General features: G+C 36.3%; 1 protein-coding gene across 1 annotated transcript in view; it reads left to right on the forward strand.

Annotated features, from left to right (window-relative positions):
- The window catches only part of ADAMTS20 (ADAM metallopeptidase with thrombospondin type 1 motif 20), a 190306-nt gene that overhangs the window by 158912 nt on the left and 14755 nt on the right, over positions 1–16639 (forward strand). The window contains exons 33-37 of the mRNA XM_060111904.1: positions 19–148; positions 360–454; positions 542–636; positions 1185–1318; positions 7045–7136. Coding sequence (XP_059967887.1) covers positions 19–148; positions 360–454; positions 542–636; positions 1185–1318; positions 7045–7136 — 546 coding nt within the window. The remainder of the gene's footprint in view (positions 1–18; positions 149–359; positions 455–541; positions 637–1184; positions 1319–7044; positions 7137–16639) is intronic.

The raw sequence follows: 16639 nt of genomic DNA on the forward strand, positions 1-16639 counted from the left end.
ATTTTACTCTGTTCACAGTGCTCTGTGACTTGTGGAGTTGGGATAATGGAGAGAAGAGTGGAATGCATAGCTGACAATGGTTGGTCCAGTGACTTATGTTTAAAGAGTTTAAAACCAGATGCTCAAAAGAAATGTTATGTCCATGACTGTAAGTACTAGACTTCAAAAATCTAGAACCTAAGCGTTCCTAAGAAGTTTTAATTAAAATCTGAAAATAAATATTTAGAGTAGTCATACACTCCACAAAATGAAAGGTCTGTTTTTTTCAAAGTATAACAATACTGGTGTAATTGAGTTAAATTCATGTTGTGTCTATAATTTGTTCATTATTGATAAGTTTTACTCACTCGTACTTGAAGGTAAAACATTTACCAGCTGTAAAGAAATCCAAGTGAAAAACAACATTACCAAGGATGGTGACTATTACCTTAACATTAAAGGAAGAATAATAAAGGTATTATGAAGACAGTTCCTATTTGATTTTAACATTGACTGTTGACTTTGAAAAAAGCTTTTCTAGATCTTTGCATTTTCTCTTTAGATCTATTGTGCTGGCATGCACTTGCAGAACCCCAAGGAATATATATCATTGGTCAAAGGTGAAGAAGACAACTTTTCTGAAGTGTATGGCTTTAGGTATATGCTGTGTTTTGCCTTATCTGTGCATTTTTATGGTCCTTCAAGAGAATTAGACGTTCCAGAGTTCAGAGTGGTACTTGAATAGCTCCCAGTGGGACAAGTAATTTAGAAACAGGTGGACATATTAAGACCTAAGCCAGATGTTGTCCATGCCTGTTCAATAATAAAGATTTGGGCATTAACATGTATTCACAGAGAGACTGACTAAGAAGGATACTATGGGTGAGCAGTGAGACAATAGAGGAGGGAAGAATTTAAGACCTGTGTGTATTTTCATAGAAATCAATTTAATTCCAGTAACAACAACTAGGAGGACTACAGCTGAATTATTTTTCCACAAACTGGTCTTGAATTTCCCATTGATCGTTTTGTATTTCTTTGACATTTAACTTGTTGAGTGATTTTCACTTCTTTCACATTTAACTTGTTGACCCTAAAATATTGAAGAGTGTGTCTTTTACCTTCCCACTTCCAAAGTTTACCATTTATCTGCATTATGGTCTAATAATGGTATCTAATGCAAAAATATTTTAATGTTGTTACAGACTGCAAAATCCATATGAATGTCCTTTTAATGGAAGCAGGAGGCAAGACTGTGAGTGTAAAAATGACTACTTGGCTGCTGGACACACTATTTTCAGCAAAATAAGAATTGACCTTAATTCCATGCAAATTAAAAGTAAGTGCTGAATCTCTATTTGTAAAATGAAAAGTACCTGTTTGCTAATGCAAGTCTAACAATATACTATATGGTATATGTGGTAGCTAGGGTATAGAGAAGGGCCTAGCATTGTACAATAATTACTTAGAATTCTTTTTAAAAAGTTATTAGCTACATAGTTCCAGTGCAATGATATGGACCATGGGAACCCTTAATAAAAATGTAGTGGTAATGACACTGCCATTAGTAAAGATAGTAAGGATACTATCATAGTAAAGATCCTGTCCTTCCAAGATATAACCATCTACCTTAAAATCCTCAATTACATTAAAAATAAGGAAGTTGATATCCTCAATGCAGTTGTATAAGCTTTTTTGCAAGGGCTTAAAGTAATAATTAACATTAGTTTCAGGTGACAGTTTGTCTAGTATTTTCTTATACTTTATCTCATTTGATCTTTTTAACAACCTTATACTAGATAAGGCAAAATTTCATCACATTGTTGCAAGTGATGAAATTAAGATGCACTTATAGAACTAAGTGATTGGCCCAATTCATACAGTTAGTAACTGGCATTGTGGGGGGATAAAGTCCCACTCACAGATCCCAGATTATGGACCTGCTGCCTTTCTAGGAAGTAATTTATAGTACAGTCAAGTTAAAGTAAATATACTTTATGAAACCTAACATACACTGAGCATCAGGCAGTCTGCCCTCCTGAAAATTACATAGTGACATGAAAATGCAAAAAGTTCATTTCAGAAGCAGAAACTCTAAATCACGATTGAATCACCAGTGCCTAGCACAGTACCTAAACCACAAAAAGAAACAAAACAATGTTTGTTGAGACAGTGAATGCATGAATACATAATCTCTAAATCAGTCATATGATGGTGAACTATTATTGTCAGTAATAGTGGCTACAATTTACTGAACACCCACAATTACTGCAGTGGGGAAGTGTTATAATGCTTTGGTTATGATCATAGACTCTGGAGTTAGATTGCTAGGTGTAAATTCTCTGCATCCAATTACCAGTCATGTGACCTTGGGCATCTCTCTCTTCAAGCCTAAATTCCCTCATCTCTAAAATAAGATGCCTCTCAGGTTTTTTTCTTTCTTTTTTCTTTTTTTTTTTTTTTTTTTTTTTTGGTTAGGATTAAGAGATAATACTTGTAACATATCTAGTAAATGCCTTGCGAGTAGTAGGTGTTCTATAAACAATGGTTATTATTTAATAATATATGTGGTGTCAACATTGCTGAGTACATAATGGGCATTTGGGAACTTATTTGCTGTTTAGTAAGCTTTTATCTTTCAGTAATTTACGAAACCTGCCATTTTGCCAGGCATTGGACTGGGCTCTGAAGATACAATGTTAAATGTATATATTTTCCACTTGCTCTCTCTTTTCCTTCCTCATACTTGTGTGCCAAAACCCCAGTCTTGATTAAATTAAACCTTTCACCTACTCTGCACTTGCACCATGAATCTTGCATGTGGCAAGTAATACACAGCCCTCCTGACTGACCTTACTTTAAATGCATGACTCCTGAGCTTGCACGGACCCTGGTCCATTCCTCCCCAACTCTTCTCAATGTCTGACTCACAGCTTCTCCTCTGGCTTCAAACTTCTAAATTTTCTAATACCTCCACTCCAGTCACTCATTGCTGATGACCTAAACCTTGACCTATAGACTTTGCCTTCTCTCCTGGTCACTGTGGATGAACTATTTCTGCTGCCATCTGAGGCAACCCCTTCTAATTGTGCTCTGAGCTCCTTGCTTTGTACCAACTCAGGACCATTATTTCAGCAAACTTTCCTTTTTCTCTTACATCACCAATTCTTCTTCCATTTCTTTAACTCCAGTGACGAATTCTTGATTTTCATTTCACTTGATCCATCATGAGTCTTTGGTTTCCAGGACTTCTCACTCTCATCATTTGGCTCCCGTCTTGGTCACTCCCCCATCTTTCTCACTGTTTCTCAACTTGGCTAGTTACTCTTCATTTTATACAACACTGAGTATTGAAGAACTTCAGGACTCAGTCATTCCCTTAAGGATCTCTTTCAACTTATAGATTTCAAATACCATCTATTAAATGACAGTCCCAAATGTATATCTCTAATTCAGACTGCTGCCCTGAATTCCAAGATTCAACTCTCTACTCCGCATATCCACATGAATGTCTAATATGCGTCTGACAATGTATCCAAGACTGAACTTTCTTTTTTTTAAAATTGGAGTATAATTGCTTTACCATGTTGTGTTAGTTTCTGCTGTACAATGAAGTGAATCAGCAATATGTATACATATGTCCCCTCCCTCTTGGACCTCCCTCCCACCCCCCCATCCCACCCGTCTAAGTCATCACAGAGCACTGAGCTGAGCTTCCTGTGCTTTAGAGCAGTTTCCCACTAGCTATCTATTTTACACATGGTAGTGCATATATGTCATTCCTAATGCCACAATTTGTCCCACCCTCCCCTTCCCACACTGCATCCACATGTTCATTCTGTATCTCTATTCCTGCCCTGGAAATAGGTTCATCTGTACCCTTTCTCTAGATTCTACATATATGCATTAATGTATGATATTTGTTTTTCTCTTTCTGACTTACTTCACTCTGTAAGACAGACTCTAGGTCCATTCACATCTCTACAAAGGAACCAGTCCTTCTACCCGAATTTTTACCATTTCGGTAAATGGCAACTATCAACTTCTAGTTACTCTTGCTAAAACATAACAATGTCTTTAACTCCTCCCTTTTTCTCACACCTACATGCCATACATCATCAAATTCTGTCAGGTGAATCTTTAACATACATGCTGCTATGCACTGTATTGTGTCCTGCATAATTCATATGATGAAGCACTAATGCCCAGTGTGACAGTGTTTGGTCCTGGGGAGATAATTAGGTCTAGATTAGTTCATGAGGGTGCGGCCATAATTTTAAGATGAATGCCCTTATAAAAAAAAGAGGAAAAGACACCAGGACTCTCTTTCTCTGCCACGTGAGGACACAGCAAGAAGACAATCTCCAAGCCAGGAAGGGGGTCTCTCACCAGAACTTGACCGTGCTTGCACTTGCGCTTCTTTTGTTTAAGCCCCACAGTCTGTGATAGTTTGTTAGGGCAGCTTAAGCTAAGACACATGCAAAATCCCACTTTGCCATTATCTCATTTGCTATCACTGTGGGCCAAGTCCTTATCATTTTTTTCACTTGGATTCTTATGCTTACTGACTGGTATTCCTGTTTACTCTGGTAGCACTCAGATTACTTTTCACCTTTTCCCCAACTCCTGACCTAGATTCTCTTCTCAATAGAGGATCCAGAGTGATCCCTTAAAACATAAGCCATGTCTTGTCTTATACATTATCTCATTTCATCTTTTTAATAACCCCAACCTCTGCTCAAAACTCTCCAAACATCTCCCATCTAACTCATAACAGAATTAAAAATCCTGCCGATGGTCAATAAAACTCAATAAGACCTTCCCACCTCCATTACCTTTCTGCTCCTTCCCTCCACACTCCTCCCTTGCACGATCTGGTTCAGACACATTTGTCCCTTTGCTGTTTCTTGAATACATCAAGCATGCCCTCCACCTCCCCTTAAGGCCTTTGCACTTTCTGTTCTATCTGCCTAGAATGATTGTCTGTTGGGTTTACCCCTCAGTTTCTTCCTGGTCTGTGCTTAAATACACCTTCCCAATAAGTTCATCCTGGACCCTCTCCACTCCTAAACTCCCTTTCTTCTCATTCTTTTCCTGCTCTATTTTTTATTTTTTTCTATAGCAATGATCACCTACAACATATGATAGTATCTACTCTATTACTTTTTCTCTCTGGTAGCACTCAGGTTCCATCGGCCCCTATGTCATCCACTACAGTGCTCTTACAGTACTTATAATAATGCCCAATACACAATAGGTTCTAAAGAAATATTTGCTGAATAAAAGTCAACTTTCCTCAAGAAGCTATCTTAAGAAAACCTTGAAGACAAATTTGAATTAACCAAAGTGAGCAGAAGGAGTTTCAGGAGGAGACATCGTGAACACAGCATGAAATGGTGAAGCATTTTGGTTCCACTAGAGAATAAGGAGTAGTCTAGTTTTGCCTAAGCATATATTGAATGGAGGTTGGAGGATAGCAGCTTATTAGAGAAGTTCCCAGAAAGCAGATCATGAAGAACAATGTGTACTAAACTATACAACTGAATTTATCTTTTAAGTTATGAGGACCTTTGGGGTAAAACTATAAGCAGGGGAGGGAACAGGCTCAGTTGGAGAGAGAACAAATTGTATCCATGAAGATATTTAAGAAGATAATATAATAGTTCAGATAGAAGGTGATAAGGATCTAAATTATGGACTTGGTTCAGAATAGAGAACCTGAGAGAAATATTAAAGAGGTACATGCTATGATTTTCCAACAGATGGAATATGGGGATTTGTGGCATGGAATATTTAGAAAGAGTTCCAAAATAACTGGGTAGATGCTGATATAGTTCAATGAGATGAGAAATATAGCAGGGGGAATATGTTTGGAGAAAAAGATAATGCATTTAGCTTTTGACATGTTAAGCGAGAGCTATCTGTGGGTTATCCAGGGAATGATGGAGGAGATAGTAGCAAAGGCTAATTTGAAAATTTTGTCAGCTTGACCAGCCTAACCCTAAGTACCATGCATAAGCAGTGGTGTGTGGATAAATATTTAACAACCAGCTCTTAACAATCAGGAAAAAAAAAAAGTTTGATTTGTAGGTTTTGCCAGTTTCCATGGGGCATATATTCCCAGCATGGTTAATTTTAAGCTACCAACATGAGCTCATTATGCATTGAGTTGGGAAGAGACACACAAAATTGGTTCTCATGATTTGGTAAAAGCTGACTCTGGCACACCGTGGAAGACCTGCTGGCTTTGGAAGCTGCCCTTGGAGATATGATAAATATTTCCAGAAATGCTACCTTTGGGGATTGCTTCTAGGGGACTGGCGTCATCATGAGGGCATGCAGTGATCTTGCAGTCCTCCTGAAAGATATTTGAAACAACATTAGCAGAGGTGAGAGCCACCAACTGCATGAGCATTAGTTGGGATATTTAAGTGATTCAAACATGAATAAGTGATTGGACCAACTAACATTTAGGGTTCCTCCCAACCTATTTTTGAGCCAGTGACTCTTTCTTTCTGATAGTTTATATGGAATCCCCAGCATTGTTGCCAGTCAAGAAATTTTGCTAATAATGTAAGCAAAAGTAAGATTAGAAAGAATCAAAGAAAATGGCACACTTTTTACCTTCGTGTTTTTGAATTCTCTAAATGAATTGATATGCATACTCTCTATAAGCACGTCTATGTTGCTTTATCATAATTTATCTTTAAATAATGTTTTTTCCTCTGTAATTTTGCTCCTTGATGCCACTTTATCTATTTTAGATATTCACTGTGATGTAAAATATGATAGAGCATATATTTAGCTTTTAAAACATATGGATTAGTTACAGATGTCCCTGTCATATTTTAGGGCAATTTATGAGGTGAACATTTTTATATTAAATAAAAATTTGAGAGCCTGATCTATATTATGTTCTACAATTGTGCAACATTTCTGCTTAAATTTTTGCATTAGTTATATGAATGTATTTAAGAATGTAATATGAAGACTGCATGTTTTGCAACGAAGATGTGAAAACATATAATGTCTCAGTGCTAAAGAGTTTCATTTATTATTTTCTAGCTACAGACCTTCTTTTTGCCCAGACAGTACTTGGAAACGCAGTTCCATTTGCCACAGCTGGAGATTGCTATAGTGCTGCCAGATGCCCACAGGTATTTCATAACCGATTATTTTTTCTCACTGAGTAAAGTTGATACTGTTTCTCTTCATTCACTTTCTTGACCAAAATACTGCAAGAAACATAAATAAATAGAAAATGCAAACTTCTGACATGAAATTTATTTCAAAGGTTATAGATAATCTTTGGAGGAAAAGCATCTTTCCCAGTACCGGGTTTGTTTGAAGCGTGTAATAATAAGAATTTTAAATTGTTTAGATCCTGTTTCTCCTTCCATGATGCTTTATCTTTCAATCTTTCGACTTAGTCCATAGAAATGAATGGACATAAGTTACAAGGTAAAGGAATGGATCACAAACATGTGACTTTCATACACTCCTGCTAACATAAGTTATATTAGCTGTCTGGGCCTGTAACATTCTCAGAATAACTTTCTATTACTTGTGAAATAATACATTTCCATGTCTTTATTCTTGTTTTTATCCTTTCTTTCACAGAGTTCTCTTTGCACACCCTTTTATGTCATATTTGAGCTTTCTATTACAAAGTGTGCTTCCTAGAAGAAATTTGCTATCTCATTTTTTTAACAAAGGATTTTATAAAGTCTGTGTGAATAACATTTTTTATGATAAGATACAGAGACATAAGCTAGGTGAATATACCATTATTAGGTAGATTTATAGATTAATGAAAAATCCTACCCAGGATATAGTAATTATAATAATGATTTCATTTTGAAGAGAACTAGGTAAAGGGTTTGCCATAGCCCTCTCTTCTAAGAATTTCTTATTCACAGTTTTCATCCTATGACATAGAAAGTATGCTTATGCTAACAAGAGAGGGCATTTTCTGTATTAGAGAAAGACATTTAAAGGAGTTCAAAAGACACTAGAACTACAGGCTGAAATGAATATGAAAAAAGTTAACTGGAATAAATATATAAACCTTAGGTCCAGAAATGCAAGTAGAACCTGGCAATGTCATATAAAAAGACCTAGGTGTTTTATTCAACCACCATGTGTTCAATATAACTAGTGTAGACCAAGTAGTAATTTCGTTTTTCTTTTTCTTTTCATATTGAGTTATTTTTATTGGCTGGCATAATACATGGATTATTTTCCTCTTCATGGAACAAAATGTGATACCACATTTCTTTACAATTAAATTAAGGCTAAAGACCAACAAAGACATTATGGTTCATATGATGCATTGGAAACATATTGTCTGTGCTCCACTTGAGCAGAGGGTAGAATGCCTTTACTTTGTCACTTTATGAAATGCCAGGTTTTCAGGGCAAAGCCTATTAAGGGGTTTTAGTTCCTGCCTGATATTTTGCTTTCTTCTCTGCCAACTGCCACTGCATTGGAGATGCCTCGGGATTGTTCAGCCCATGGTTGGAGTTGATTTAAAAATTAAAACTACCAAATTGGGGAAATGTGTCCATTCATTCTTTCTCATCTATTTATCCATCCAATATCTATCATATCTATAATAAGCTTATTATAATCATCTGCTTACTTGTCATTTCCCTCCACTAGTCTGTAAGCATCTGGTGAAACTGGTTCCTAGGTAAATCTTCAATGCCTGATGTATTTACTGACTAAACAGTAAATATTTATTCAGTGTTTGAACTCTCAAAGAGCTTTTACTCTAGGAGAGAAGATAAGACATGTAAATTTAAAAAAAGAATATGTTGGGTTGGGTGTGGGGGGAGGCAAAAGAGATTTATTGGAATTTTGAAGATAGAGATCCTAAATAATACACTCATTAATGCTTTGGGGGGAAATGATCTATCTACCAACCATCTATTTCTCCACCTACCTATCTAGTTACTTAGGTAGCACTTTAGTTCTTTATTCATAAGCCATAAGCAAACCAAGCAAATCAACTGTTTTTTTGGTTTGTTTGTTTCTTTGTTTGTTTTGTTACTCACATCACTCTGTTATTGGTCAAATCAGTCATACAATCAGCTGGGTCATTCTGTCATTGGATAACTTGAATAATATATATATATATATATATATATATATATATATATATATATATATTATATATACAGCAGGTTCTTATTAGTCATCAATTTTATACACATCACTGTATACATGTCAATCCCAATCGCCCAATTCATCACCACCCCACCGCTATCCCCCCTTGGTGTCCATACATTTGTTCTCTACATGTGTGTCTCAATTTCTGCCCTGCAAACTGGTTCATCTGTACCATTTTTCTAGGTTCCACATATATGCATTAATATACGATATTTTTCTCTTTCTGACTTACTTCACTCTGTATGACAGTCTCTAGATCCATCCACATTTCAACAAATGACCCAATTTCGTTCCTTTTTATGGCTGAGTAATATTCCATTGTATATATGTACCACATCTTCTTTATCCATTCGTCTGTGGATGGGCATTTAGGTTGCTTCCATGACCTGGCTATTGTAAATAGTACTGAAATGAATATTGGGGTGCATGTGTCTTTTTGAATTATGGTTTTCTCTGGGTATATGCCCAGTAGTGGGATTGCTGGGTCATAAGGTAATTCTATTTTTAGTTTTTTAAGGAACGTCCATACTGTTCTCCATAGTGGCTGTATCAATTTATGTTCCCACCAACAGTGCAAGAGGGTTCCCTTTACTCCACACCCTCTCCAGCATTTGTTGATTGTAGATTTTCTGATGATGCTTATTCTAACCCATGTGAGGTGATACCTCATTGTAGTTTTGATTTGCATTTCTCTAATAATTAGTGATGTTGAGCAGCTTTTCATGTGCTTCTTGGCCATCTGTATGTCTTCTTTGGACAAATGTCTATTTAGGTCTTCTGCCCATTTTTGGATTGGGTTGTTTGTTTTTTTAATATTGAGCTTCATGAGCTGTTTATATATTTTGGAGATTAATCCTTTGTCCGTGGATTCGTTTACAAACACTTTCTCCCATTCTGAGGGTAGTCTTTTCACCTTGTTTATGGTTTCCTTTGCTGTGCAAAAGCTTTGAAGTTTCTCTAGGTCCCATTTGTTTATTTTTCTTTTTATTTCCATTACTCTAGGAGGTGGACCAAAAAAGATCTTGCTGTGATTTATGTCAAAGAGTGTTCTTCCTAAGTTTTGCTCTAAGAGTTTTAGAATGTCCAGTCTTACATTTAGCTCTCTAATCCATTTTGAGTTTATTTTTGTGTATGGTGTTAGGGAGTGTTCTAATTTCATTCTTTTATGTGTAGTTGTCCATTTTTCCCAGCTCCACTTATTGGAGAGACTGTCTTTTCTCTATTGTATATCCTCGCCTCCTTTGTCATAGATTAGTTGACCATAGGTGCATGGGTTTACCTCTGGGTTTTCTATCTTGTTCCATTGATCTATGTTTTTGTTTTTATGCCAGTACCATATTGTCTTGATTACTGTAGCTTTGTAGTATAGTCTGGAGTCAGGGAGTCTATTTCCTCCAGCTCCATTTTTTCCCCTCAAGACTGCTATGGCTATTTGGAGTCTTTTGTGTCTCCATACAAATTTAAAGATTTTTTCTTCTAGTTCCATAAAAAAGCCATTGGTAATTTGATAGGGATTGTATTGAATCTGTAGATTGCTTTGGGTAGTACAGTCATTTTCACAATATTGACTCTTCCAATCCAAGAACATGGTATATCTCTCCATCTGTTGGTATCATCTTTAATTTCTTTCATCAGTGTCTTATAGTTTTCTGCATACAGCTCTTTAGTCTCCCTAGGTAGGTTTCTTCCTAGGTATTTTATTCTTTTTGTCACAATGGTAAATGGGATTGTTTCCTTAATTTCACTTTCAAATTTTTCATCATTAGTGTATAGGAATGCAAGAGATTTCTGTACATCAGTTTTGTATCCTGCAACTTTACCAAATTCATTGATTAGCTTTAGTAGTTTTCTGGTGACATTTTTAGGATTCTCTATGTATAGTATCATGTCATCTGCATACAGTGACACTTTTACTTCTTCTTTTCCACTTTGTATTCCTTTTATTTCTTTTTCTTCTCTGATTGCTGTGGCTAGGACTTCCAAAACTATGTTGAATAATAGTGGTGAGAGTGGACATCTTTGCCTTGTTCCTGATCTTCAAGAAAATGCTTTCAGTTTTTCACCATTGAGAATGATATTTGCTGTGGGCTTGTCATATATGGCCTTTATTATGTTGTGGTAGGTTCCCTCTATGCCCACTTTCTGGAGAGTTTTTATCATAAATGGGTGTTGAATTTTTTCAGAACCTTTTTCTACATCTATTGATAGATCATATGGTTTTTCTTCTTCAATTTGTTAATATGGTGTATCACAGTGATTGATTTGCATATATTGAAGAATCCTTTCATCCCTGGGATAAATCCCACTTGATCATGGTGTATGATCCTTTTAATGTGTTGTTGGATTCTGTTTGCTAGTATTTTGTTGAGGATTTTTGCATCTATATTCATCAGTGATATTGGTCTGTAATTTTCTTTTTTTGTAGTATCTTTGTCTGGTTTTGGTATCAAGGTGATGGTAGCCTCATAGAATGTGTTTGGGAGTGTTCCTTCCTCCACAGTTTTTTAGAAGAGTTTGAGAAGAATGGGTGTTTAGCTCTTCTCTAAATTTTTGATAGAATTCACCTGTGAAGCCATCTAGTCCTGGACTTTTGTTTATTGGAAGATTTTTAATCACAGTGTCAATTTCATTGCTTGTGATTGGTCTGTTCATATTTTCTATTTCTTCCTGGTTCAGTCTTGGAAGCTTATACCTTTCTAAGAATTTGTCCATTTCTTCCAGGTTATCCATTTTATTGGCATAGAGTTGCTTGTAGTAGTCTCTTAGGATGCTTTGTATTTCTGCTGTGTCTGTTGTAACTTCTCCTTTTTCATTTCTAATTTTATTGAGTCCTCTCCCTCTTTTTCTTGATGAGTCTGGTTAATGGTTTATCAAGCTGGTTTATCTTCCCAAAGAACCAGCTTTTAGTTTTATTGAGCTTTGCTATTGTTTTCTTTGTTTCTATTTCATTTATTTTGGCTCTGATCTTTATGATTTCTTTACTTCTGCTAACTTTGGGTTTTGTTTGTTCTTCTTTCTCTAGTTCATTTAGGTGTAAGGTTAGATTGTTTATTTGAGATTTTTCTTTTTTCTTGAGGTAGGCTTGTATAGCTGTAAACTTCCCTCTTAGAATGGCTTCTGCTTCATCCCATAGATTTTGGATCATCGTGTTTTCATTGTCATTTCTCTGTACGTATTTTTTGATTTTCTCTTTGGTTTCTTCAGTGATCTCTTGGTTATTTAGTAAAGTATTGTTTATCCTCCATGTGTTTGTGTTTTTTACATTTTTTTCCCTGTAATTCATTTCTAATCTCATAACGTTGTGGTCAGAAAAGATGCTTGATATGATTTCAATTTTCTTAAATTTGCTGAAGCTTGATTTGTGACCCAAGATGTGACCTATCCTGGAGAATGTTCCGTGTGCACTTGAAAAGAAAGTGTAATCTGCTGTTTTTGGATGGAGTGTCCTATAAATATCAATTAAATCTGTCTGGTCTATTGTGTCATTTAGAGCTTCTGTTTCCTAATTTATTTTCATTTTGGATGATCTGTCGATTGGTGTAAGTGAGGTTTAAAGTCCCCCACTATTATTTTGTTACTGTCGATTTCCTCTTTTATAGCTGTTAGCAGTTGCCTTATGTATTGAGGTGCTCCTATGTTGGGTGCATATATATTTATAATTGTTATATCTTCTTCTTGGATTGATCCCCTGATCATTATGTAGTGTCCTTCCTTGTCTCTTGTAACATTCTGTATTTTAAAGTCTATTTTATCTGATATGAGTATTGCTCCTCCACCTTTCTTTTGATTTCCATTTGCATGGAATATCTTTTTCCATCCCCTCACTTTCATTCTGAATGTGTCCCTAGGTCTGAACTGGGTCTCTTGTAGACAGCATATAGATGGGTCTTGTTTTTGTATCCCTTCAGCAGTCTTGTGTCTTTTGGTTGGAGCATTTAATCCATTCACATTTAGAGTAATTATCGATATGTATGTTTCTATTACTATGTTCTTAATTATTTTGGGATTGTTTTCGTAGGCCCTTTTCTTCTCTTGTGTTTTCCACTTAGAGAAGTTCCTTTAGCATTTGTTGTAGAGCTGGTTTGGTGGTGCTGAATTCTCTTAGCTTTTGGTTGTCTGTAAAGCTTTTGATTTCTCCATCGAATCTGAATGAGATCCTTGCTGGGTAGAATAATCTTGGTTTTAGGTTCTTCCCTTTCATCACCTTAAGTATATCATGCCACTCCCTTCTGGCTTGTAGAGTTTGTGCTGAGAAATCAGCTGTTAACCTTATGGGAGTTCCCTTGTATGTTATTTTTCAATTTTCCCTTGCTACTTTTAATAATTTTTCTTTGCCTTTAATTTTTGCCAATTTGATTACTATGTGTCTTGTTGTGTTTCTCCTTGAGTTTATCCTGTATGGGACTCTCTGCACTTCTTGGACTTGGGTGGATATTTCCTTTCCCATGTTAAGGAAGTTTTTGACTATAATGTCTTCAAATATTTTCTCGGGTCCTTTCTCTCTCTCTTCTCCTTCTGGGACACCTATAATGTGAATGTTGTTGCATTTAATGTTGTCCCAGAGGTCTCTTATGCTCTCTTCATTTCTTTTCATTCTTTTTTCCTTATTCTGTTCCACAGCAGTGAATTCCACCATTCTGTCTTCCAGGTCACTTATCCGTTCTTCTGCCTCAGTTATTCTGCTATTGATTCCTTCTAGTGTAGTTTTCATTTGAGTTATTCTATTGTTCATCTCTGTTTGTTTGTTCTTTAATTCTTCTAGGCCTTTGTTAAACATTTCTTGCATTGTCTCGATCTTTGCCTCCATTCTTTTTCCAAGGTCCTGGATCATCTTCACTATCATTATTTTGAATTCTTCTTCTGGAAGGTTGCCTATGTTCACTTCACTTAGTTGTTTTTCTGGGGTTTTATCTTGTTCCTTCATCTGGTACATAGCCCTCTGCCTTTTCATCTTGTCTATCTCTCTGTGGATGTGGTTTTTGTTCCACAGGCTGCAGGATTGTAGTAAGGTACCAAAACACAATATTGAGACCAAAAGTTTTATTTGTACTTGACACTGGAATATTATACTTATTTAAAAATTTCTGTCTGGGAAAGATAAATTTTTTATCTATCTAGGAGTAGAAGGTGTCAATCAGGAAAAAAAGGAAGGTTTAAATTTCATTATGTTAGGAAAATGAAGAAGGTAGCCAGGAAAATAGTGGGAGGTTATGATAACTATTATTAAATATGTAAGGAGCTCCATGAAAGAGGAGTGACATCAGTATGTGTTACTCAAGGAGACATTAATAGGGCAGAAGATTCCAGCTCAAGATAAAGAAGACTTTTGACAAGGAGAGTTGCCCAATAAAGAGACCAACCCCCCTCAAAAAAAATCTGAGGCCTCAATAAATCACTAATTTTTGCCAATATTTTTGAAAATTGATCTTGTATTCTGCAACCTTGCTGAATTCATTTATTAGTTGTAATAGTTTTTTATTGGATTCCCCAGGATATCCTATATACATAGTAATGTCACACACAAATAATTTTACTTCTTCCTTTGCAATCTGGATGCCTTTTATTTCTTTACCTTGCCTCATTACATTAGCTAAAACTTCCAGGATAGTGTTGAATAGAAGTGACAAGAATGCACATCCTTGTCCCATTCTTGATTTCAGAGGGAAAGCATTCAGTCCTTCATCATTGAGTGTGTTAGCTATGAGTTTTGTAGATGCCTTTGATCAGATTGAGGAAGTGCCCTTCTATTCCTAGTTGAAGTGGTTTTATCATGACTGTTGGATTTTGTCAAATGCTCCTTCTGCATCTGTTGTAATGATCCTGTGGTTCTTGTCCATTACCATAGTGATATGGTGTATCACACTGCTTGATTTTTTTTTTTTTTTTTTTTTTTTTTTTTTTTTTTTTTGCGGTACACGGGCCTCTCACCATTGTGGCCTCTCCTATTGCAGAGCACAGGCTCCGGATGCGCAGGCTCAGTGGCCATGGCTCATGGGCCCAACTGCTCCGTGGCATGTGGGATCTTCCCGGACCGGGGCATGAACCCGCATTCCCTGAATTGGCAGGCAGACTCTCAACCACTGCGCCACCAGGGAAGCCCACTGATTGATTTTTGTATGTTGAAACAATCTTGCATTCCTGGGGAAATCCCACTTGGTCATGAGGTCTAATCCTTTTTATATGTTGCTAGATTTTCATCTGTATTCAGAAGAGATGTTGGCCTATCATTTTCTTTTTTTGTGATGTCCTTTTCTGGTTTTGGTAGCAGGGAAGTACTGGCTCCATAGAATAAATTGGGAAGTGGTCCCTCCTCTTCTACTTTTTTGGAAGAGTTTGTGAAAAATTAATATTTGGTAAGATTCACCAGCAAAGCCACCTGAGCTTGGGCTTTTCTTTGTGAAAGTTGTTATTTTTTACTAATTCAGTCTCTTTACTTACTGTAGATCTTTTCAGATTTTCTAGTTCTTCTTGAGTCTGTTTTGGTAAGCTTATGTTTTTTGTTTTTGCTTTTAGGAATTTGTCCATTTCACCAAAGTTATCTAATTGGTTGGCATGTAATTGTTTGTAATATTCCATAAAATACTTTATATTCCTGTGAGATTCACAATCATGTCCCCTCTTTGATTCCTGATTTCAGAGCTTTGAGTCTCCTCTCTCTTTTCTTGGTTTGTCAATTTTGTTCTTTTCAAAAGTACAACTTTTGGGCTTCCCTGGTGGTGCAGTGGTTGAGAGTCTGCCTGCCGACGCAGGGACACGGGTTCGTGCCCTGGTCCAGGAGGATCCCATGTGCCGTGGAGTGGCTGGGCCCGTGAGCCATGGCTGCTGAGCCTGCACGTCTGGAGCCTGTGCTCCACAACGGGAGAGGCCACAACAGTGAGAGGCCCGCATACCGCAAAAAAAAAAATAAAATCCAACTTTTGATTTTATTGATTTTCTGTTATTTTTCTCTTCTTTGTTTCATCAATTTCCACTCTATTCATTATCATTTCTTTCCTTCTGCTTGCTTTAGATTTAATTTGCTCTCCTTTTTTCCAGTGCTTTTAGGTGGAAGGTTAAGTCATTGGTATGAGATCTTTTTTCTCTTTTAATATAGGCATTTGCAGCTGTAAATTTTCCTTTAAGCACTTCTTTTGCAGCATCCCTGAAGTTTTGGTATGTTGTGCTTTCATTTTCATTCATCTTAAAGTATTTTCTATTATCACTTGTGGTGTCTCATTTGACTTACTGGTTATTTAGGAGTGTGGTGTTTAAGTCCCATGTATTTGCGAATTTCCCACATTTCCTTCTGTTATTGATTTCTACTTTCATTCCATTGTGGTTGGAAAACACACTTTGTATTATTCAATCTTTTAAAATTTATTGAGGCTTGTTTTATACATAGCATATGGCTATCCTGGAAAATGTTCAATATGTGCTTGGAAAGAATGTGTGTTCTGTTGTTGTTGAGTGAAGTGTTCTATAGATGTCTGTCAGGGCTTGTTGGTTGAAA

Source organism: Mesoplodon densirostris, chromosome 11, assembly GCF_025265405.1.
Source record: "Mesoplodon densirostris isolate mMesDen1 chromosome 11, mMesDen1 primary haplotype, whole genome shotgun sequence".
Lineage (NCBI taxonomy): Eukaryota > Metazoa > Chordata > Mammalia > Artiodactyla > Ziphiidae > Mesoplodon > Mesoplodon densirostris.